Below are 24,028 nucleotides of genomic sequence, written 5' to 3'. Positions count from 1 at the left end.
GTTGTGCACGGGGGTAAAGAGGAAAGTAAACGGGTAAAAGCAATAAAACTGTTCCCAGGAAACCCCTCACTGCAAAATGTGAACAATGTTCATACTCTTGAAATAGATCTCGATATTTGACAATGTACATAATACTCAGGTCAATAAAACCATAGCCCCGGGTCACAACACTTCTACCAAGCCATCCCCATAGGACCCCTTACATTGTGCCTGGAATGGGCACATGTGGCTTCCTTGGCATTAGCAGGGGGCAGGCAAGAGCTGAGACTGTGCCTCGGGTTCACCCTGGCCTGGCTGAGGGTGCTCTGGCCGGAGGTCCCACAGGACTTGAAGGCCTGCCAGGGTGAGGCGCACAAGGAGACGGAGCAGCAGGAAGGCAAAGGGCACTGCGATCTGCATGAGGTGGAAGATGGCTGTGCTGAACCGGCTCAGCAGGCAGGTGGCAGCAAAGGCCAGCAGGCTCGCACAGGGGTACAGTGCAAGCTTGGCAAACATGAAAGCATGCTCCTGCCCACCAAATCGCACAGCTGGCTGCAGTGTTTCTGTTTGGCGCAGCAGGGCTGCAGTCCAGATGGCAAACTGGAAGATGCTGGCAAAGAAGATGATGGCGCAGCTGACACGCACACGCTCAAGTTCATCACGGGGTTGTCGGGCAAAAGCTGAGGTCTGCTGGTAGGCCAGTGGGAGGCCACCCACAAAGGCCAGTGACAGTACGTTGAGTAACCCCATGGTCTGTGTAGCCTTCCGGACATGCAGGAAGAGAGAATGGTGGGCAAACCAGAGCAGACCCACTGTGGCGAAGGAGCCGAAGTATGCCAGGAATTGTGGCCCATATGCACCCAGGGCAGCCACGAGGCTGCCACTGAATTTCTCTTGAACATCCTTGGGATCCGGAACATTGTCCTCACTGGGAAGTATGAACAGATGCCATTTTTAATAGCCACAGGGGTAGACCAAGCACCATAAGGGAATTTGAGATTAATGATGTGTGATCTTTAGCATACAAATGTTCCTTATGTGCCACATATATTTAGCATACTAAACAGTTTATGCAAATTTAACCAGTCCTGTATATTTTCTGTGAACTGGTGGCCCTATCTGACAGCCAGGAATTGACAAGTAGTTCTGGTTCATTGGCCAGGGCCAGCCTTCTGAGGGTAGGACACCTAAAAACAGAGAGCCCCACAGCTATCCTGAATCTTGCAGGCTGTAATAGGAGCATAGAGTCTAGGGATGGGAACCCATTACTTGGACATGAATGACAGCACACCCAAGTACCCACTGTTTTCTCCAGCCTGAGGACTGTCATAAGAGGTAAGACTCCAGGGAAGAGGAGGTGGCAGCCTTCTCTTGGCTAGAATTTCCTGCCCTAACCATGGCCTCTTAAATGTGAGTCCTTTGGCCCTGGCTGCAGAATGGAAGCAAAAAGGCCTGAGGAAATCAGGTACTAATGAATATTTACTTTTAGCTTATAAGAATTCACAAATCATAGTAGAAAAACCTACTCAAAACTATCAGAATCATAGTGTTAGATGCAACATCTAAAACCAGAATTGTAACATGTTTAATAAAGTAAATGCAATGGAGTATGACTGAGGAACCACAGGCTTCAGTGGGGCAAGAGGCTTTAAAAAAAAAGGTGGTGGGGGAAGACACTTAGAAATAAAAGTGAGCACCCAAACTAGAGCTCCAACAGTACTGTATCAGAGCTAGGCCATATAGAAGAGCCATATAGGTATGGAAGAAGATAAGGCCTGAGGGAGGTGCCTGAGTAATTCCAGGACAGATAGCACCTGTGCTTTCAGGCTGAGAGCAACTGGATGGGAGACCTTTAGGGAAGAGGGGGCCTACATAAATCTACAGGTACCCAAGGGGAAGCTGGTACTGAGTAATACCTTTCTGGAGTTCCTAAGGACAAGACACTCAAAGACATACTAAAACCTGGGAGATGGGCCAAAACAGCAGAGTTGGGGTCCTCACCAGATGTCCAGGATGAGGAGTGTGGCCACGATGGCATAGACACCGTCGCTGAAAGCTTCCACCCGTTCTTTGCTGAGAGGTGCATGCAGATCAATACTGAAGGGCTCCACACTGTGAGCTGGAGACTCCCTGTGGCCTGTGGACATGCCAAGAGAAGGAACTAGCCTAGGTGGGGGACTGTCAGGCCGGTGTGGCTATCACTGCCCTCTTCTCCAAGGACCAGGAATATATAGGCCAGAAGGGGAAATGATGCAAAGATGTTTATGGGGCAGGACGCAGCCAGGGCCCAGCAAACTCACCACCAGAGCTGGGCTGAGCCCAGAAGGGCCAGCCCTGAGTCATCATACACTGATGCCTTGTTCCCACTCCTTGGGAGTAGCCTGAAATCCAGTGAAACCTTCCAACATGCTTATTGTAGTGCTGTGCCTGGTCACCTACCCATGAGCTTGTCTTTGCACCAGGTGGTAGCCTTGCTGATATGAGGGAGGAAGATGACAGTCACCATCAGCACATATGACTGCAAAAAGAAATAACAGGTCAGGGTGTTTCCCTGGGAATGGGGGACACTCACACCTGAAGTCTGGTCCCACTCTTCTGCCATAGATGGAGGGGCGGCAGGAACAACAAAGGGAAAATCCAGAGAACTGTCCTTTATGGAAATGAACTGTATGTAAGGGGACAATCCCAAAAGGAAGGACTATCATAAAGGAGAAACGCAGACTTGCCATGTACTTTGTGAGAATTTAGTATCCCGAATACATAAAGAATGGAAACAGCCCAACAACAAAAGATAAGAATTCCAACTAAGCTGGACATTGGTGGCACACGCCTTTAATCCCAGCACTCAGGAGGCAGAGGCAGGCGGATCTCTGTGAGTTTGAGGCCAGCCTGGTCTACAGAGCGAGTTCCAGGACAGCCTCCAATACAGAGAAACCCTGTCTTGAAAAACAAAAAACAAAAAACAACAACAACAAAAAAAAGAATTCCAACTAAGAAACCCATGGGAATAGACTTAAAACTTCACTTGAGACCTCTCCAGTCAAGATCTGGTTGGCTAGATGCTTCCCATACACAGTTCTGTTCTAGTTTGTAAGTCTTTGGGTTCTCTGGATCCCACCTACACAAGAAGATGACCTCCCAAGGCTGTAAGGATGGCATCTGCAGTGCTCACAGGCTTTCATCAGTTCATCTGTTTAAAACCTGGAATGTTCTTGAAATGCTTATTCATTAATTTAAATTACATTTCATCATTTTTTTGTTTATATGCATGTGTGAGGGTGCTCATTATGCCTGTTACCAAACATTTAAAGTAACTAGCATTTGTTACTTTCCCAATTCTTAGAATACTTTGGTTTAAAATTCAATGTATGGGCTGGAGAGATGGCTCAGTCGTTAAAGGCTAGGCTCACAACCAAAAATATAAAATTCAGTGTACATTCACAGTACTTAAGTTTGACCCTGCTCACGCCAGCTCCTACAATCTGCTCTAAAAAAAATTGTTTCAGCACTGCCTGTTCTTTCTCCTGTTAGCTATCCTTGATTTTTTTTGACTGCGCTAAGACTTCCTCTGAGATTCCCAGTGCTCACCAAGGGGAAGAAGAAGAGGGAAAAGACAGCTGCGACAAAACAGAGCGCTGGGCCACGGAGGACGAGGCGCAGGATGTGCCGCCGGGACTGGGCCCTGTGTGGAGAGCACTGGATCTGTGGATTTAGCAGGTGTGGGAAGTGGAAAGCATACCCCACAATCAGCGCCTGTGGTCAAAACAGAACAAAACAAACAAAACAGGCTATAGGGCACCAAGAGCAGGTAGAGGGAGCACCAGTTAACCCTTGAGCCAACATACACCTTTTTAGGGATTAGGAGCAAGAGGGTCCTCCTTGATAGCCTCCTACCCTGGGATGTTCTGAGAGGCTGGGGTCAAGAAGAGGGTAGAAACTCTCATCCTATTCTGAGACTGTGAAGCCCTGGGCATGCCAAATCCTGGGTGCATTTATGGGTAAGACTGGGCTACTCAAGATGTAGATCAGGATATTGGCACTTAGCCTGCACACCCCATGGCAAACACACATCCATATCCTATGCCCCTACCTGCACAGATCCAATGGCAATCACACACACGCAGAACAGGAAGATACCCAAGGGCACATCAGGGAACGTCACCATTAGAGAAAACTGTCAAAAGAACCCAAAACCCCCCCAAAGGCTATCAGAGCTAGGCTCTGAGGTAGTGTAGAATGAGCTCCCTGCCTCTGTACTGAGCACTGGGAAGAAGACTGCCCTAGTGTGGGGACAGCGGTATGGGGCTGGGGATGGGTACACTCAGCTCTCCATCAGAGAAATGCCACTCACTGCTTTATGCTTTTCAAGCCAGCATCACTAACATGTAAAATCCCTCAGATCTGCATTATCTGCATTACAGCCTACATTGGAATTTTAAATGCTTATTCATCGGCTAGTGGGGGTTATGGAGAGACAGGTGGGAGCAAGGAGGATGAGGGACACTCGCGGTGGCCTCTGCCTCCAGTAGCCCTAACTCCTTTCTCTACTCAGTCCCAACCACCAGTTCCCTGGGACTCTCTCCCATCTGTAATTATAGTCCAGGTCTTGAACCTGCACTTCTGAGAACTACCACACACCGATGTGTTCAGTGAGGTGTGCAGAGATTTTATCTTTACTCACTGTGTAGGGCAGAAGGGTGATGGTCATCATACAGGCCTATCGTGAAAGAAAAGGAAGAAGGTCACAGTCACCAGAGAGCCTGGAGAGTACGGGACATTCCAGGAAGGCAGTAATATACTATAGGAATGTGGGGCTAGACCCAAGAAGCCTGTGCCCCTGTCCTGGACAGACTGACCCCATAGGCTGAGGAGCTTCCAGGAATGGGCAGAATCCAGGCTAAATCATACCTAAACACCAATAACTCACCAGGTTGAGCAAGGCAAGTGTATCATCTATTTTCCCAACAACCTGGAACAATCTAAAATTAGGAAAAAGAGAAGATGGGCCATCATTCAAATATGGCTCCAATAATATTAAAATTCAAATGCACCTCCCACAGTATTTTCTAGTTAAAATATCACTGAAGGTGTCACTTTTGGTCAAATTTAAGATACTACCTAGTGGGACTGATGAGAACACTTAGTAGGCAAAGGTTCCTATTAAGTCTGAGAACCTGAATTTGATCCCTGGACCCACATGACAGGAGGAGAGAACCAAATCTTACAAGCTATCCTCTGATTTTGGCACGCATACACCCGCACACGTGCATACACTAACACAAAATAAAACTAAACTTTAAAAAACTATAAACATTATCTAGTCTATGAAAGTCAGAACACTCAATAGCTTATGTGGGGAAGCATGTATCTTTTCCACACATTCTTCCCATTATTTAAGGAACAGTTTATAGAAATCACTTGTCCAGTTGGTAGCTCTTAGGGACAATGTTTTCATAGAAAGCCTTGAGGAAGACTTCTGCACAGAGGTAGGGGATTTTTAACTGTCCAGGGAGGTCCTGCTAACAGCAGGACTAGCAGGGTGGCTGTGGCCACCTGTCCTGTGAGCTTTGTGCAGCCACACTTAATGGGAATCAGCCTCTGGGGATATGGAGCTAGAACTCTATTGTACAATACACTTGATTTTTAATTATGTCTAAAATCCATTCGGAAGAAAGGGAATATTCTTTTCTCAATTTTCCCCCTAAAGATTTCATACACTACACTGTTGGAAGTTGCTATTTAACAGAGAGGTGATTTTATGTGGAGATACTACAATGTAAATAAAAAGCAAAATGGAAATAAGCATAGGCTGCCAAGAATCCCGAAGCTTTCTCCGATGTCTTTGACTGTGGCTCAGGGTACCACCCATCCAATTCTGAGCACATGGCCTTTTCTTGGACTGGATTCAGCTGAAATTGCATTCTCACTCTAGAAGCTACCTCTAGTTCATGTCATGACACAGGCTCATTTGGGTTGAAGTCTTAATATGCCAAATAGAGGGAGCTGCAATCCCAAAGAGGAGTTCTGCTGCCTACTTGATGGTACTAAGACCATGTGTGTAAATGAGCACCCAAAGCAGGATGCAGAACAGATGTATAAAGTTCCTCACAGGTTCCTTGGGCCTCAGAAGCCTGCTGTTGATGTTTTCCCAGCATTATCTGAAGAGTATTTCCTTTGAACATGCTGATCTGCAGCCAGGAAAGCAACTCTGACATGCCCAGCTCTACCTAAGGAAGCCTCCTGTCCCTCCTTTGCCTACCCTGAGCAAATCATGACAATGAGAACCTTGTGTTAAAGGTCTGACTCCTTACCTGGTATGTGCTGCCCACGCCACGGTTACGATTAGAAATGTCATCAGGTAGACAGCAATCCTAGTTGCTAGAAGTTTCTGTATACTTTTGTCAAACTGCTGTATGAAAAGAACACTGCCATTAGAACAAAGTAACACATGTGACCCAACAGTGGTCATTTCAACACCAAGACTTACCCTAATGCACAGAGACATTTAGGCAGTTTCCCAGCCTCAAAGTGTACACAGTCTGTGCCTGTTCCCAGGCTAACTTCTACCACACTTATCCCACCTCCACCCATAAAGGTGTCTTTTGCAGGCAGTTTTCCTAAAGCAATAGATTCCTTGGGTGTCACAGGCTGACACCATCACCTCAAGTGGAAAAAGGTCCTGGCTGTCAGCGGGTTTGCTGTTGGGGAGAGTCTAGCATCTCAACAATCACAATATAAGGGATATGAAGGACAAAAGGCATCAGTCCTTTTAGAGGACCATTAACTGCCTTCTAAAGTGTTCACTTTGGGTTTAAGTTCCAACATGTGAATTCTGGAGGCACATAGACATCTAGGCTATAGCAAGTTTAGATTTAGCACAGTCACAGGCAGGGACACTCTAAACGTCCCCAGTGAGATTACAAGCAGCATGGGTCAGTCATAGACACCACTCAAGGGGTCATGGCTAGAACAGAAACGAGTGCACTGAAAAGAAACCTCAATCTTCAGAGGCAAGAACTTTATACCTTTTAAATATACTCAATAAACCGACTGGTTTATTGGCTTTGTTGGTTCTTCTTGTCCAAGTATTTCTTTGGATCAATGACTTGAAATTTCATTTCAGAATCATGGTATCAAATGCCCTTGCAAACATTTGTTTGTATGTTTTTATTTTTTCTCCCTTCTTTCCCTCCCACCAGCACTGGGGATGGAACTCAAGGCCTCATACATACAAAGCAAGTATTCCACCACTGAGCTATACTCTCAAATCGCTTTTCACTTCTGGGTTTTTTGTTTGTTAAGACTGAGTCTCTTTAAAAAAAAAAAAAAGCCAGGCAGTGGTGGCGCACACCTTTAATTCCAGCACTTGGGAGGCAGAGGCAGGCAGATCTCTGTGAGTTCGAGACCAAGCCTGGTCTACCGAGCGAGTTCCAGGACAGGCTCCAAAACAATACAGAGAAACCCTGTCTCGAAAAACCAAAAAAAAAAAAAAAAAAAAAAAAAAAGACTGAGTTTCTTTTTGTTAAGTCCTGGCTGTCTTGGAACTTACTTTGTAGACCAGGTTGGCCTCAAACTCACAGAGATCCACCTGCCTTTGTGAGTGCTGGGATTAAAGGCTTGCACCACCCCACCCAGATTTTTTGTCTGTTTTTGAGATAGGGTCTCTCTACAATAATCCTGGTTGTCCTGGAACTCACTGTGTAGACCAGACTGGCCTCAAATTCACAGAAATCTACCGCCTATGCCTCTCAAGAACTAGGATTAAAGGCACAAAACTCCCACACCGGGGCTTGTATTACTTTTTATTTTGAGACAAAGTCTAAATTGCCCATGCTGGCATTGAGCTTGGAAACCTTTTGCCTCAATCTCCAGAGCAGCTAATGATCATAGGCAATTTGCCACCAGGCCTGCAAGTTAAGTCTTCTTTTTAAAAATTGGACAGAAGCCAGGCATGGTGCCACATACCTTTAATTCCGTACTTGGGATGCAGAGGCAGGCAGATCTCTGTGAGTTTGAGGTCAGCCTGGTCTACTTAGTGAGTTCCAAGACAGCTAGGGCTATACAGTGAGACCCTGTCTCGAAAAACAACAAAGACAACAAATTTTAAAACTACAGCCTCATTTATGTAGGCTAGGCAAACACTAAGTATCTGTTCACTATGCTTTTTAATTTTTTTTAGGTTTTTGGAGACAGGTTCTCAGTATGTAACCTTGACTAGGCTGGAGCTTGCTATGTAGACGAGTCACCAGCAGACACTTTCTCATCAGAACAGCTTTAAGCACAGTACAAGTATAGTCTGATGCTCAGGTCTCTAAAGTTTAATTTTTCATAACACTACACCAGTGTTGTAATGATAGCTCAAAAGAAAAACCTCAGTAGTGCTGGGGCCTCCCCAAAGATCTACCTCAGCTTGCAGGTATGGCTAGAAGCACACCTCACCGTTGTGGGACCAGCTAAGTAGAGCTGCTGCAACCTGCCTCCTTGAGGCTTGTATGGTGGCATGCCAATTACATGGATGAAACCAAGAAAGGCAGCTCAGTGCTATCCAAGTCTCAGAGTTGCTTCACTGAGGAGCTACATGTTGTTGACTCAAAGCCCCCTCCATCCCCAAAACCCATAAAGTTGGATATAAATGGAAACACTTTTAAAAGGCTCTTTGCTACCCACACAGGATGGTTGGTGGGGTGGACATGGAGGATATCACTACCTGTCCACCTAGATAGAAATGTCTCCTTTGCAAGACCCTGTGCTTGGGCACCCCCCCCCGCCCTGACTCTAAGTGCATATCCTGCCAGGAGGAAACACAGATGTCCTGCCCTCTCAACAAATACCCTGCCTTGGGCTCTGTTGCCTGCAGATTGGGAGGTTGGCTCTCCAAGTCCAGATTGGGTTTTCTTATTGACTCACTGTACAAACCAGTCTGTTCCTGTTACCTGTTCTGGTGAGATCTCTGTGTGGGTCACAGGCAGGATCTAAAGGAATAAAGACAAAAATAACCAAGAGATACGTCTTGGGTTGTGGATCCTCAGAGGCAGAGGTATGAGGGCTCTTGACGATTGCTGGGCAGCCCCACCTTCATGAAAGGCTTGGGCATCTGAGGCTGCTGTAGAAGGCAGGGGTGGGTTTGAGGTGGGCCCCACACTGACCATGACAGTGGCAATGATGGATAGCAGTGCATCACTGAAGCCCAGCATGCGGTGGGAGCTCTGGGTCCCTTCCTCGTCTCTCCTGTGCAGGGATGAGTCTCCCTCAGAATCTACTGCCTGCTCCTCAGTCTGGGGCTTGGACATGGTGGGGCCACCAAGTTGTCACAGCAGCCTGGGAAGAAGTGTAGCTCTCAGCGTATCAGTGGGATGTCCCGGGTGGCCAAGCCTGTGGACTTCAGTCATTTCAATGTAGAGACAAGGGCTAGGTATGGAGACAAAGAAAGAGACATTTCACAAGGTAACCCCTTCAGATTCCCAGCCACAGGCTAAGAGTATCAGCATCAGACTCATCAGTGAGCTCTGTGATTGGGATGATACATTCTCTGTCTCAGTGGGAAAGCACTGATGATACAGGGTATATGCTCAGCATACCATGGTACCAAGGAAGGCCTGAAATCTGACTCCAAGTTTCTCCTACAAGCTGCTTTGTCAGGCTGGACCATGTATCCTGGCTAAAGATAATGCTGCTGAGGGTTGCTACTACCTTAGCTCACAGCAGGGTCTGGGATGTTTTTAGGTTGTTCAAAAACAATTCTGGGTAGACAAATGAGATGGCAGATGAACCATTCATTCTCTGGGGAGGGGAGATATTTGTGCCACAGGAGCAAAGGACTAAAGTACAGCCTTGGAATCCATCTGTATTCTATACTGAAGCCAGCGGCACAAATACTGAGAACCACTCAGCAGCTATAGGATATGGAAGGGTAGGCCACAGGGAAGTGTTTTCAAAGTCCCCATTTGCAATCATGGGAGAGAGGATAGGAGTGTGGCAAGGATGGTCAGAGGGATGAAGCTGTGACCAGGGGTAAGGTGGAATATGTCTGCCCAAGCAGGGTACACTGGGAAAGCAGGTCCCGAGACTATAAGACGGAAGTTAGTGCCTGGGTGCAGGAGGGCAGGCCAACCAGCCCAACAACATAAATGTACCTTGCTTTGGACACGTGTACTAAGACATGGGAAGGACAGCCTCAGGCAGCAGAGGTGAGAAAAGGAGGCTGTAAAGAATGCAAGACTATGGAGTCACCAGCACAGTTAGGGGAAAAAGGGACAGTCAAGGGTAGGAGGTAGTGGCACTCTCTGGGAGGATGGGAAAATAGGAGCCAGGGACTTGAAAGGTCAAGCTTTAGGAAGGGTGGTCACAAGCACGATTCCTTTAACATAAAGTATGGCTGGCTTGCTCTGAGGAGGATGCTGTTGACCTAACATCAGGAACCACATGATCAGAGGCAAGGGGGCGATGTGGCATGTGGCCCTAGCAATCAAGCACAAGTCTTCACCAAGATGGTGCATAAAAACAAAGGGGTCAAAGAAGGCAACTAGCAATCTCCAGATAGGAAAATAAAAGTTGCAAAAAAATATGTATAAGGCATTCAGGCCAAGTACAGCTCAGTGGGAGACAGCCTACCTTACACATATGATGTCCTGGGTTCTATCCCCAGCACTGCAAAAGAAAGAAAAAAATTTCAACTTTACTAGTAATCAAGGAAAGCAATGAGGTACCAATTAGAATGGTAAAGATCCTTAGTCAAAAGCTAGCTAGAATGTGAGGAGGACACTTGGCTATATTAGGGAGCAACAGGGGTCATATTTAAACTGGCAGTCAGTAACAACTCTAGAGGTACATTGAACACCCTTACAGGGAAGCAGCTGGATCTGAGGGGCATGACTAGACTCTGCACTGAAGCAAGGTTTGTTACAACAAAAAAATAAAAATATGAGAATTATTAAGCCATTAATGTTGTGAGGGATACAAATAAAACACAATGCTGAGAAGAAACAAGAAAAAGCAGCTACAGAAAGTAAGTTCTATGTCATCTTCCTTGTTGTGATAATGAAAATATGTATGACAAACAAAAACACAAACAAGAACAGGTTTATTGTTAGCTCCAGGACAAGCAGCAGGTGGTGCCTGGCTGGCAAGGGCAGGCATGGGTAGCAGCATGGCTTTTGGTTGTACTTCTGGTTTACTTTCACTTAAGGCTCACTCTTTATATCAGTGGTTCTCAACCTTCTTAATGCTGTGAGTCTTTAATATAGTTCCTCATATTATGGCAGTCCCCAACCATAAAATTATTTTCATTATTACTTGATAATGGTAAATTTGTTATTGTTATGAATATTAAGTATCTGTGTTTTCTGATAGTCTTAGGTGATCCCTGTGAGTTCAAGGTCAGCCTGGTCTACAGAGTGAGTTCTAGGACAGGCTCCAAAGCAATACAGAAAAACCCTGTCTTGGTAAAACAAATAAACAAACAAACAAAAAGTTCTGTGGTACTCAAAGACCAGCCATGTAAAATGGTCAAAATGTCTGCTTCAGAGACTGGCAATCATGATCATTCCAAGGTCCACCTGGTTGGCAGTGATACACTCACTGAGATGAAATATAAAGATATCTGCCTATCAACTCCTAACAAGGATGTCCCTACTCCTAGTTGACGAGCATCTGGGACGGGTACCTATACCTGCTCCAGAACAGTGGGAAAAGTATGAGGACTTTTATCTGCCTGAGGGAGACCTTGCCAAGGAGACTGAGAAGTATATTTGTGGAGAAAAGATCCTAAGTCTGCCATGACAGATGAGGCAGCTGTTGCAATCAAGGCCATGGCAAAATAACCGGCTCCCAGGATAGGGTGGCAGTGGTGGCAGCAGAGCCTACAGAGACCCCTTCCCCAGCATGGTTCTGCTCTGGCTGGGCCCTTAGCTGAACTCTTTTTTTTTTTTTTTTTTTTTTGATTTTTTTTTTATTGATTCATCACATGTACAGTGTTCTGCCTACATGCCAGAAGAGGGCACCAGATTGAATTGTAGATGGTCGTAAACCACCATGTGGTTGCTGGGAATTGAACTCAGGACCCCTGGAAGAGCAGTCAGTGCTCTTAACCTCTGAGCCATCTCTCCAGCTCCTCTTTTTTTTTTTTTTAAAGATTTATTTATTTATTATGCATACAGTATTCTGCCTGCATGTATGTCTGAGAAGAGGGCACCAGATCTCATTACGGATGGTTGTGAGCCACCGTGTGGTTGCTGGGAATTGAACTCAGGGCCTTTGGGAGAGCAGTCAGTGCTCTTAACATCTGAGTCATCTCTCCAGCCCCTACCTGAACTCCTATACAATATATTTTTGTTTTCTCACTCTTTCTAACTGTTGGGGAGACCCTGCCTTTCACCTAGCCTCCCTGACCAGGAATGAGGGGAGACATGGTCTTGGTGCACCGACCTGCCTCTTTCCCTTGCAGCCCTGGTAGGAGAAAGGGAGTGGGTGCTACTCGCGGTTTGGTTTCCCTCCCACTTCTTTTAAATTCAGTTCGGATCCAGAAATCTGTGGATTCTGGAAAATGGTCTTTGTTCCCTTTCTCCCATTTAGCCCAGGTCTGAGTCGGAGTCCTTGCTCTTCATAAGCCTTTACCCCAAGGACCACTTATACAGACTGGGACCAGTCCACTTCCCTGCCTCTGTCTCTTCCCAAGCCCCTGCAGGGGCAGTGAAGAGAGGAAGAAAAGGGAGGAAACACGCTCCTTCCTCAGGCATCTGGGAGGGCCCTACCTGCTGCATGGGCTTCACTGTTTCCTGTGGGCTCTCTCCTGGACACACTTGTTAAAAATCAAACCTAAATAAAATTCAAGTTTAATAAATAAAAAAACCCAATGGCATTTTTAAAACGAACAAAGGGTGTACACATTTTGCCAAAGAAGTTGTCACTGACCAATAAGCACATTAAGAGAGACTGAACATCATTGTGTTGCATTAAGACCATGATGAGACATAACCTACTAGGATAACTGTAATAAAGATGGAGATGAGCAGTGCTGATAGGGTTGTTGGCAAGTTGGAACCCTTGTATTCTGCTGGGGGGAACATCAAATGATGCAGTTACTGTGGAAAACAATATGACAGGTGATCAAAAAAAGATAGGATTACTACAGGGTCAAGTGACTTCACTTCTAGGTATTCAAAAGAATGGAAAGCCGAGAAGCAGAGACTTTTAAAGTATTTGTGTACCAGTGCTCATAGAAACTTATTCAGAATAATCACAAACATCAAATAAAATGTAGTATCCTTATATACATATAGATCTGTTTACAACAGACTATTGTTCGGCTTTAAAAAGGAAGTTCTGACACACAACACGGATGTTATCTTAAACATTTTATGCTAACTGAAGCAAGTCAGTTATATAAACACCAATTAGCAAGATTCCATTTAATGAGGTCCCTGGAGCAGTCAAACTCATAAACAAAGTAAAATGTCCAGAGGCTAGGACAATGGAGTAGTGTTTAAATGAGAACAAAACTTCGGTTTTACAAGATGAATTGTTCTGTAATGGTGATGGCTGTTCAAGAACGTGAATGTGCTTAGTACCTCTAAACTGTACACTTAAAAATGACTAAAATAGGGAGGCAAGATGGCCAAGTGACCAAAGTGCTTACTATGCAAGCATGAGGATCTGGGTTCAGATCCTCAGCACCCACATAAAACCCAGGTGTGGGAGCACACTCCTGTACCCCAGCACTGAAAAGAGAGGACCCTGGTGGTTCACTGGCCAGCCAGCATAGCAACGCCATGAGCTCCAGGTTCAGTGAGAAATGCTGCATCTAAACAAACAACAAGCAAACAAACAAAGATGGAGAACGATAAAAGAAATCCAGGGTTGACTTCTGGTGTACACATATGTATATGCTTGCAGCACACACAAGATGGTGTGGTGTGTGCATGTATGTAGGGAAGAACCCATGTTTATAATCTTATCTAAAAACAAGTCCGTTTTTTTTTGCATGCATGCATGCATGCATGCATACTTTACCATATTACTCATAACATAATTGGTACTGAAGAGTTGGCTCAGTAGTTAAGAACACTTGTTGCAGCACAGCGTTGGTGGCACATGCCTTAATCCCAGCACTTGGGAGGCAGAGGCAGGCGGATCTCTGTGAGTTCGAGGCCAGCCTTGTCTACAGAGCGAGTGCCAGGACAACCTCCAAAGCAATAGAGAGAAACCCTGTCTTGAAAAACCAAAAAGAGAACACTTGTTGCATTGCTCTTGCAGAAGACACAGGTTCAATTCCCAGCACTCACTCTGCAAGCACAAGTAATCTAAACCACCAAGCCACCTCTTCAGCCCTGATATATCCTTTTGAGGACACCATCCCTTCATCATTATAAGATAATTCTCTTACTCTTTTGGCAATACCCTTTACTATGAAATCTACTACAAGAGAATGTGTTGGTGGAGTAGGAGCATAGATTCAGTTTCTTTATTTGTATATGCCCATACATGAGCTGAGATCAGGAGAGAAGACATAAGATGCTCTCAGTATGGCATCTACTACAATGCCATAAAGGTGATCTATATTTATGAAATAATTAGTCTGCGAAGACTCTGGTTTCCAAAGTAATTATGGGATTTAGAAATTTCCACCGCTGGGTGGTAATGGCACACACTATTTAGTCCCAGTACTCTGAAGGCACAGGCAGGCGGATCTCTGTGAGTTCTAGGCCGGCATGTTCCAGGACAGCCAGGGCTACACAAAGAAAGCCTGTTTCAAAAAAACAAAACAAAAGGAAAAGAAAAGGAATTTTCAACGTATCCTAGGTCATGCCAGCAGGGGTTTACGACCTCAAATTCCATTATGCATTCCAGTGAATTATTTATGAGGTATTTTCATAATAGCTGTTTTGGGTCTCTTGAACTCTGCTTAAGCCTTGGACTCCCTACTTTTTTTTTCTTGCTTTCAGATTTCTTTTCCTTCTGTATAGTGACATCTGAAGCCACCAACAGACTCCTTCAACTTCACTTCATTAAAAACATGAAGTTACCTGCAACGGCAAGCCCTGTTTCCTCCTCTCTGCCTCTTAGAAGTGCTTTTCTTACAGAAAAGTACCTTTTTCTATGCCAAACACTAAATATCCCACATCTGGAAGTGACTTGACTGTCCTAACTCTTCTACAGGATAATACTGCTCTTCCCTGCTGTACCAGGAAGGCTTAACTCCCATTGGCTTTTGGGCCTACGAACATGTCAACACCACAATGCCCTTTTAGCTCCCACACTCTGCTCCACAAACCTCCTCAGTTACCTCCAGGTACCCTCTCTACTTCATCAGCTCTTTATTTACGCCACGTGTGGTCCATAGCTTCCACCTCACCATTTTCATGAAACCCGGTGCTCACCTACCGCCTACGTCACGGTGGCTAACGACCCCTCTTCTCATTTCTTTCCTACTTGACTTTTTAAGAGAGCAGGCAGTTAGTTCCCGAGGGTTATCTTTAATAACGTGCAATCCCGGGAAGGTCTTAAGATGCTGACGTGAGCTCTGAGGGTCAACTTTTCAGTCCCAAAACACATACTTCTACACAAGGGGCTGCAAACTCATGTAGCTTCAGGAATCACAGAGGTAAGGCGATCCCAAGACTTTGTCTCACCTGAAGCGGGCAGTTCTAGGTGGCTGACATCACACAGGATTCTGGGTCCAGTACCGCCAGGTGTTTTTTCTACACACGTGGTGAAGCCTTGTTTCTTTTAAAATTAACGTTTTTTTTCAGTTTTAACGTTGGCAACTAGTTCATTCTCCCCCAAGCCTTATGTAAACCACATAAGGACGGTGTCTGTGGTTTACAGCGACTGGGTGCTCGCCTGACAGATAACCTCCTCTTCCCAACCGGGTATTAAGGGACCCTAGGGTGGGCTCCAGGCTCGCTTTTACCTTGAAGCGTCAGGCGCGAGCGGCGGGCTCTGGGGCTGTCCGCAGCACGCGCCCAACGTCCCGAGACGCCCCCTCCCCTCCCCCGGAGTCACCGAGCCTGGACCCGGCAAGAGCGGTCGCAACTCCAGCCAGCGGAAGCGACGGGACGAGGTGAGGGCCAGATGGAGACCGCCCACCCCCCTCCTCTCCGCAGCTGGACCCCCACCGTGGGACCGAAGCCTCTGCGCCTGCGCGTGCCGCCGCCTCTGCGGAAACGCGCGCCCTTCCGCTTGCTGCGTCGGGGGCGGGGCCGCGGCGTCGCGACGCTACTTGCTCTCGGGTTTACGTCACGGCGCGGGCGGAAGATGGCCGGGTGGTTCTCCCGCAGCTGCTGACCCGGCAGTGCGGAGCCGGAGCCTGGCTCCCGCTGCCGCCGAGTGGCCGCCGCCATGTCCCTGCTGCAGTCTGCGCTGGACTTCCTGGCCGGCCCTGGTTCTCTCGGCGGAGCTGCGGGCCGTGACCAGAGTGACTTCGTGGGGCAGACGGTGGAACTGGGCGAGCTGCGTCTGCGGGTGCGGCGGGTCCTAGCCGAAGGTGAGGCGTCGCCAGGCCGCGGGGAGGGGGGGGGACAGGAGCGGCTGGGGAGGGTCGCTGCTGGGGTGTGGCTCGAGTCAGGGCTCGCGAGGGTCACCGCTGGGGGCAGGGGAAGCTAAAGGATCGTGTCCGGGATCCTATGAGTCAAGCCCGGACCCGGGAGAATCGCTACTGTGGTGTGGGTCCGAGCAGGGCCGCGGGGAGTTATCTCTGTGGGCAGGGCCGGTGGGAATAGTCACTGCTGGCATGTGGATCAGGTCATCGCTGTGCAAGGGACACTGCTGGGGTGTGAGTCAGGTCGGGGTGGGGCCTGGCAAGGAAGGGTGACCACAGGGTCCTGTGGGTAAGGACCTTTGGAAATGATTGCTGAGGGTAGGCTGCGTCCTGATTAAACACTTCCTGGAGGGTGGAGTTAGTACTAGGGTCATGCTAGCAGGTGGTTTTCCGGTCAAGGAGGCCTGGGATTGGAGGGACCACCTCTGTCTGGGGCTAAGGCTGTGACTGGGGCGTATTAAAAAAAAAGTTCAAAAGGTTGAAAGGTGGAGTCAGGAGGTGAGCCCAGTCACTCCCGGGTCATACGCTAATTATTCTTTGTATCATATCTCGGGTTGCTGTTGCACCTAGGGGACTGTCTTGAGATGGCAGGGTTCTTGGGATCCCTATAGTTCGCAACAATCCCCCTGCTTGGTGAGGGAGACTGTGGGGCCTTGTAGTCTCGTTTTCTCGTATGGCTTAGTGTTTGCCTCACCTCTTGAATCTTTCTGTATGTGACATCTTAAAAGTTGCAGGAAGCAAAGCCAGTAGCTGTAAACATTAAGAACCTTGCTTGATAAACAATGCCATAGTCGTGTGTCCTGAAATCAGTCTAGTTTGTAGCTTCCTGAACCTCCTTTCTGTTCCTCACACAGGATCTGTCACTGGTATGTGTGGAATCCTGTTCTCTCTTCTGTGATTTCTGTCTGTCCCTCCCTCCCTCCCTCCTTCCCTCTCTCTCCCTCCCCCCCCCTCTGTTTTATTTTTTTTCCCCTGTGTGTGGGTGCCGGCTGTATCTCTGGGCATCCTCCGTGTGTATTGTCTGCTGGGGCCAGAAGAGGGCATTGGATCTCCTAGAACTGAGTGGACAGTTGTTAACCTCCGTGTGCATGCTGGGCAGCACATGCTGCTCTAGCCTCTGCAAGAGCAACAAATACTCTTCACTTCTGAGCCATATCTTTGGCCACTGTGCCTTTTTTTCCCCCATCCATTACCCTGGAGTGTGCCCGGCTTCGTTAGCTGTGAAGTTTACCTGCCAAGCATAGTTAACGCTCTGCCAAATAGCTTCAGGGAAGAGTGGCTTGACCAAGTCTAAAGTAGCTCTCAGTATTGGAGAATCACCCTATTGAAGTTGTCGGTGCCATTCATGCTTAGTGGGGGCAGGGAACTTGTTCATTGTTCTTTACTATGGAAGGGCAGAGGGGATGTTTTGGCAGTAGCTTTGTCCTATGATTTTCTCTACTGTGGACATCAACAGATTTGAATGTGCTTTGGTGAGAAGACTTCTGGCACTTTTTCCTTCAGAAATGGATTTAGTACCTCCACTAACAGCATGGTATGTTGTGATGTACCCTTTCATCTGTCGGAATGACGAAGATGATGCCAGATCAGTTTGTTCATTCTGAAGATACCAGGCAGTGACCTTGATTTTTCAGGAGATTCAACCCTGGACTGATGGCACAGGCCTATAATCCTAGCATCTTGGGAGTCTGAGGCCGGAAAAATCCCAACTTCAGGGTCTGCCTGACCTAGGTAGAATTCAAGGTCAACCTGGGCCAGTTAGTAAGATGATGTCTCAAAAAGTGAAAAGGGCCAGGCTGTGGTGGTGCACACCTTTAATCCCAGCACTCGGGAAGCCAAGGCAGGCAGATCTCTGTAGTTCTAGGACAGGCTACAAAGCTACAGAATAACCTTGTCTCCAAATAAAGAAAAATAAACCACAAACAAACAAAAGTAAAAAGGGTTGGAGATATAGCTCAGAGATATAGCTCTTGCTTAACATGTATGAGACCCTGGATCCAATTCACAAACCGAGAAGGAGAAGAGGCAGACCTGGTTTCCTTTCATGTGGAGGAAAGTTAAGACTTATGTTCAGATACTGGAAGGAAGAGGCAGCTTGGGGTGGGACAGTTACAGTAATGTGAACTATAGGGGAGCTGGGAGGGCTGCCCTATAGAAGGGGCTAGTGGGGCCCTTCTGTATACCCACCTGGCCGGGCGGCCAAGAGGCCCTTTCTGGTGGGAGGTGGTCCTGATTGGCAAGAGGGGGAGATTTGTATAAAGTAGGACGCTAACCCAGGCCACACAGAACCCAGGATGAAAAACCAGAAAGTGTGGGCAGCCACTGTCTGTGCAGAACAGCTCATTCTCTCTGCTCTCTGGCCCAGAAAGGAATAAGAATAACCAGTGTATAGGGGGGGAATTGGCAATAGGGTGGGAGGATGGGAGGGATGGTGGGGGGTGCAGGAGGAGGGGAGGGAGAGGGAACTGGGATTGACATGTAAAACAAGCTATTTAAAATTTAAAAAAATTTTGAAGAAAAAAAAAAGAATAACCAGTGTAATTGTAAGCCATAGATTTCTTCCTTTTAGGCTTAATGTGGTATTTTACTTTTTTTTTTTAATTGAGACAGTAAGAAATCTGTAGTATTTTGCATATATTATTTAAATGAGTTTCCTGAACTTGGGTCATTGGGATCCAAGCTGTCTTAAAGGAATAGGAGGAAGGTCTTAACAACTTCACAATTCTTCAGGTTCTGAAAGATGACTCAGGGCATGAGCTTGTATCATGGGATGCTCCCAGAGGGGTTGAGAAAAATTTTCTGTAGTCAAATATATTGCTATGTCTCTTTAATATTCTCATTGTAGGCAAATTGCTCCTATCAGTTTATGTCAGGTTTTGTCATAGAGGAGTTTATGGTACACCATGCTTTGTTGTCATAGTTTTTATTAATTTGATACTGGAGTGTGAAATAGGCAGAACCATCAAGCCAGATAGCTTTCTACTCGTTTTGGAATTTGTTCTAAGTCTTCACTGATTTTTTTAAATTTGTTTTATGTGTATGACTGTGCCTGTATGTAAGTACTGTGTGCATCCATGGTACTCGTGGAGTTCAGAAGAGGGCATCCAATCCCCAGGAATTGGAATTAAGGACCAACCATAACCTTGGAATCAAACCTGGGTCCTCTACAAGAGCAAGAGTGCCTTTAACTGCTGAGCCATCTCTTCAGCCTCTGGTTTTTGTAACTTGTTTTTGTATCCTACAGCCTTCCTAAAGTAGTTATCGTCACTTGTTTCTTCCTTCTCTTTCTTTCTTGGGAGGGTGGGGTGGGGGGATGTCATGCTTAGCATGTCATCAGAGAATGACATGCAGTAATCACTTCTCTCTTTCCACAATGCACATTCTGGGAATTGAGCTTGGGTATCAGGCTTGGTGGGAAGTTCCTTTATCTACGGAGCCATCTTGCCAGTCTGCCTTTTTTCTTCTCTTCCCTTCCTTCCTTCCTCCTCTCTTTTTCTCTCTATTCTTTTCTTTTTGAGATTTTTACCAGATTTGCTACATAGACGATCGCTTTACACATCATTATAATTTGTCAATCATGTTTTTTTTCATCTTACTATAAAGGCTTACTTTTGTGTTCTGGGTGCCATTGTTGATTTTCTTTTCCTTGTCTAATTGCATTGGCAAAAGTCTCTTGAATAATATTGAGTATCAGTGATGTGAATATGCACCTTAGCCTTCTTCCTGTTGTCATTTTACCAGTAGCATTGCTGCTGTTGGTCCCACATGACTCTTTTTATAAGGTTGGGAAGTTTCTTTCTAGTCCTGATTTGCTGGCAGTTTAAAATTCTTTTTTCTTTTTCTGTCTTTTAAAAAGATTTATTTATTATATAGACTGTTCTGTATGCATATATTCCTGCATGGCAGAAGAGGGCACCAGATCTCATTATAGATGATTGGAAGCTACCATTTGGGTGCTGGGAACTGAACTCAGGACCTCTGGAAAAGCTGCCAGTGCTCTTAACCACTGAACCATCTCTCTGGTCCTGCAGTTTTAAATTTTATGATGGGACTGTCTGTTTAAATGAATCATTGGGGAGGCTGAGGTAGAGAAAATGAATTCAGAACCAACATAGCAAGACCCTGTTTTAAAAATCCAAAATATCACAAACTTACTGAGTTCTTAGATTCATCTTTATAAGTGGTACTGGTCAGTTTTTTCTCTTTGGATGTTAGGGCAGCAAAATTCACTTTCTTCTTTTGGATGTTTTTCTATTTGCGTTAGCCTCCCTTGGTGTTTGATAACCCAGATAGAATTCATCAGTTTTATTTACTTATTTTCAGGGTACTTGCTTTTGGTTTTGCAGATTTTCTGTTTCTTTTTATTTGCTGGTCTGACTTATACTTTCCCTCCCTATCTCTGAGCAGAAGGTGTAAAGGGCTGTGACATAGAAATTGGGCTGCAGTTTTTTGTAGGAAGTAATTACTATCCATGGCCAAAATTTGGTTTCTATTTTATTCAATAAAGGTTTTTCTAAGTTTAAGTGGTATCGCTGACTGACAGTTTTTTGTTTTTTTTTTTTCAGGAGGATTCGCATTTGTTTATGAAGCTCAAGATCTGGGAAGTGGCAGAGAGTATGCATTAAAGGTAAAAACTGATGAGCTGAAATTTTATGGAGATTTTAGTTTATTGTAAATATATCTTGGGCTGTTTTCAAGGGTGCATCTCTGTTATTCTGTGCATATCGGTCAGTTTCAGTCTGTTAATCCTGTCTCCTCAGTTGTCTCAGGGCTTGCTCTTATGCCCACAACTCTAGCTTACATTGAGAACTCTCTTGGTAGCTCCCTATCGTACCTGGGGAGCTGGTCTGTTTTGGAGGGAGGAGTGGGAATGACCCTCTGTGGATTTCATCCATTCTGCTCCATGTGTCAAAATAAGGGCCAGGAATTTGAAGAGTTCAGAAGCCATTTATCAAATTAACATTCATAGCATGTTTGTAAGTAGGATTAAAGTAATGTGGTGGGAAGGGATCTCTAATCTCTAGATCTTGGTGTCCTTGAGACATAGTGGGTCCAGTTCTGCTTTAATAGGCAAGCCTAGACTCAGGCTGGTTTTGGCAGTCCAAGATGTGTGCCCATTTTTGCTGAGTATATACTCTTCCTCCTTGTTTGTCTTGTTTTACTCTGGCCTATTTTTACTTTTTCCTGGTTCTTTGGAGTATAAAGGTCATTCAAGTCTTCTAACATCTGTGAGATCAGATGTTCAAATGCAGGTAAATGGTATACTATCCTCTGAGACTCAGTGTTCCTCGGAAACTGCCTGTAATCTCCAGGGTGTTTTATCTGTTAAGCAGAAGGTAAAGACCTCAATTTTCTTGTGTGCTGTTCCCTGACAGAGATTATTATCCAATGAAGAGGAAAAGAACAGAGCCATCATTCAAGAAGTTTGCTTCTTGGTATCCTTTTCCTGGGACTGAGAGTTATTGCCATCACTAAATGTGTCAGGCTCGACAAATTACCAGGAGGTTCCTGTGATATGTTTAAAACTCAGCTTTTTGCTTTTACTAGATTTCCTATAAATATTTCTCATACAAAGGATTTTTCCCTGTTACTCATTCTCATAGTTGAAGTGGAAGTTTCCTAGGTGTTGGGAAGTGGGTCACTGTTCCAGCCTGTGAGGTCTCCATGTCAAACAGATGGGTCCGTTATCACAAGGAGAGTTCCACTTTGCCTGTCTGATGACCTAGGCATGAACTATATGAATGCTACCATATCGGTGAGCCTTAGTGTGTACCCTGCTTGCATTCCTCAGCCTGTACATATGGTACATGACAAGACCTTTCTTGCCTATTCTCTTCTACCAAACGATAAGGCATACATAGTCTTTACTGCAGATAGAATTTGTTTCCTTTTCTTTTTAAGCTCTGTGCTATCTGATACCCCAGTGACTGCCTGAGTTTAAGTAGACACAATCACTCCTGACCACCTTCCTGTCTGTCTCTGTGGCCTGCTCATATCTAGCATTTCCACTAGCTTCCTGCCACCATTTTTACCTTCACACTGTCCTTACTTGCCTCTCCCTCAACATTATTTTCAGATGTCCATGTGTGTTGAGGCGTAAGGCAATTTGAGTATCATGACTTGGTTTCTTAACACTTATGAATGTTTATTTTTAAGTGTACAGAGTTGTGGACATACTTGTTCATATTCTTCTTTAACAAGACATGTAGAAAAAACTTTCCGGCCATCCCAATATTGTCCAGTTCTGCTCTGCAGCATCCATAGGAAAAGAGGAATCGGACACTGGGCAGGCTGAGTTCCTCCTGCTTACAGAGCTCTGTAAAGGTAAAGTGCTTTCTGACATGCTTGAGTAGTTGTTGCATAATCCCAAGATGTTCTGAAAATACATTGGTCTTGACTGAAAGAACCAGACAGCTATCCACTGGTGTTTGTGTTGTTTGGAATATGCTTTTGTGTGTCCTTGATGGATTGTAGGTTCTTTGTATGTTTTGAAACAGTTTTATTTTGTGGGTCTGGTTGGTGTAGAACTTGCTATGTAGATCAGGCTAGATACCTACCTACTTCTGCCTCTCAAGAACTGGGTTTAAAGGTGTGCGCTACCATACCTGGCCTTAGGCTGCAGAATCTGAAAAGCAGCATCTCATTATGTATGTCTCCTGAAACAGGATGAGCAGGCATGCAATGGAACACCAGTGTCCTCATATATTAACTGGAGAGGATCAGTCAACATAGGTGCATAAATGTCCTTAGGTTGTACAAATAGTGCTTTATTTTGAAAGAAATGGAGGGAGCCCTTAGTTGGCATGAGGCCATACCAAGGTCAAACCGAAGAAAGCATCAGGAAGACTCTTTGATCTACTGGTAGGCCAGAGGATAGGACACACCTCAGGTAGATATCTAGGGACAGAAGAGTTGCATGAGTGACTATGGGTAATGCTTGAGGAAAGTCTCCCCTTGCTGTGGTATTGTACTCCTGCAGTCCTAACAATGGGGAGTTGAACCTCATACTCTAGCTATGAGGTAGAATTGACCACTCAAAAATAGCAAACTCCATCATCAACTGCTGAATGTCTGCCAAAAAGCTGTGTCATTTCCAGTGTGTTCTGGAGTGTACGATGTCTATGCTGAGGGAAAGCTGTGGTACAGTTGGCTGTTTATGTGTCCACCTGAGCTGTGAGTGCTGGGAGAGAAGAGGCCAAGAGAGGCAAAGGAGTAGCAGGGGAGACTGAAGCAGGGAGCCCAGGGAAGGAATCCCGGCAATGTGAAAGCTGCTCGCCCATGAGCCAGTCCCTACTCAGTAATCCTGAGAAACTATATTGTGATGGCTGGAGTCGGGGCAGGCCAATAGCAGACAGATGAGGATAGGGGAGAAAGCTGGGGACAGTGAGTGGATAGATTGGCAAAAGGAGCAAAACAGGAATATATAGCTGATAGAAAGAGGTGTGGTATAGATGCCAGAAATGAGGGTGCGATCTGTGCAGGTCACCTGTAGACTCTTAGTTGTCAAAAGCAAGA

The 24,028-nt window shown here is 45.8% G+C and overlaps 2 protein-coding genes across 10 annotated transcripts in view; one reads left to right on the top strand and one right to left on the bottom strand.

Annotated features, from left to right (window-relative positions):
* Window positions 1-92: 92 nt before the first annotated feature.
* Window positions 93-16,076, bottom strand: Tmem175 (transmembrane protein 175). Of its 5 annotated transcripts, none has more exons than XM_040733440.1 (12): window positions 15,606-16,076; window positions 10,591-10,626; window positions 9,126-9,387; window positions 8,913-8,951; window positions 6,291-6,385; window positions 4,907-4,958; window positions 4,661-4,696; window positions 4,070-4,153; window positions 3,568-3,732; window positions 2,419-2,497; window positions 1,981-2,116; window positions 93-907 (listed from the first exon to the last, which is right to left on the bottom strand). In XM_040733440.1, the coding sequence occupies exons 3-12, from the start codon at window positions 9,267-9,269 to the stop codon at window positions 241-243; spliced, it is 1,497 nt and encodes a 498-aa protein (XP_040589374.1). In that variant the 5' UTR covers window positions 9,270-9,387; window positions 10,591-10,626; window positions 15,606-16,076; the 3' UTR covers window positions 93-240. The 5 variants fall into 5 exon arrangements, with proteins under 5 accessions (XP_040589374.1, XP_005077468.1, XP_021087089.1 ...); XM_005077411.4 differs by having other exon boundaries at window positions 6,291-6,388; window positions 15,606-16,074; XM_021231430.2 differs by lacking the exon at window positions 10,591-10,626 and having other exon boundaries at window positions 6,291-6,388; window positions 15,606-16,074.
* A 129-nt stretch (window positions 16,077-16,205) lies between these two features.
* Gak (cyclin G associated kinase) overlaps window positions 16,206-24,028 on the top strand; it is a 55,697-nt gene continuing 47,874 nt past the window's right edge. For 3 of the 5 annotated variants that reach the window (XM_013118614.3, XM_013118613.3, XM_005077410.4), the window contains exons 1-4: window positions 16,206-16,459; window positions 21,079-21,140; window positions 21,889-21,948; window positions 22,723-22,837. In XM_013118614.3, coding sequence (XP_012974068.1) covers window positions 16,315-16,459; window positions 21,079-21,140; window positions 21,889-21,948; window positions 22,723-22,837 — 382 coding nt within the window. In that variant the 5' untranslated portion in view covers window positions 16,206-16,314. Of the gene's footprint in view, window positions 16,460-21,078; window positions 21,141-21,888; window positions 21,949-22,722; window positions 22,838-24,028 lie in introns of those variants that run through there. The other 2 variants (XM_021231428.2, XM_021231427.2) reach the window with 1 other exon arrangement.

Source organism: Mesocricetus auratus, unplaced genomic scaffold (assembly GCF_017639785.1).
Source record: "Mesocricetus auratus isolate SY011 unplaced genomic scaffold, BCM_Maur_2.0 Super-Scaffold_100031, whole genome shotgun sequence".
In the NCBI taxonomy this organism is placed as follows: Eukaryota; Metazoa; Chordata; class Mammalia; order Rodentia; family Cricetidae; genus Mesocricetus; species Mesocricetus auratus.
Note: the sequence above shows the minus strand (reverse complement) of the source record. Positions and strands in the feature narration are given on the sequence as shown.

Coding starts and splice junctions, on each gene's coding strand:
- Tmem175 (XM_005077411.4), bottom strand. CDS start 9,269: ATGTCCAAGCCCCAGACTGAGGAGCAGGCAGTAGATTCTGAGGGAGAC. Junction 3,733..4,069: donor TTGCCATTGGATCTGTGCAG/GTAGGGGCATAG, acceptor TTTTGACCACAG/GCGCTGATTGTGGGGTATGC. Junction 2,498..3,567: donor CCCTCTTCTTCTTCCCCTTG/GTGAGCACTGGG, acceptor TTCTTTTTGCAG/TCATATGTGCTGATGGTGAC.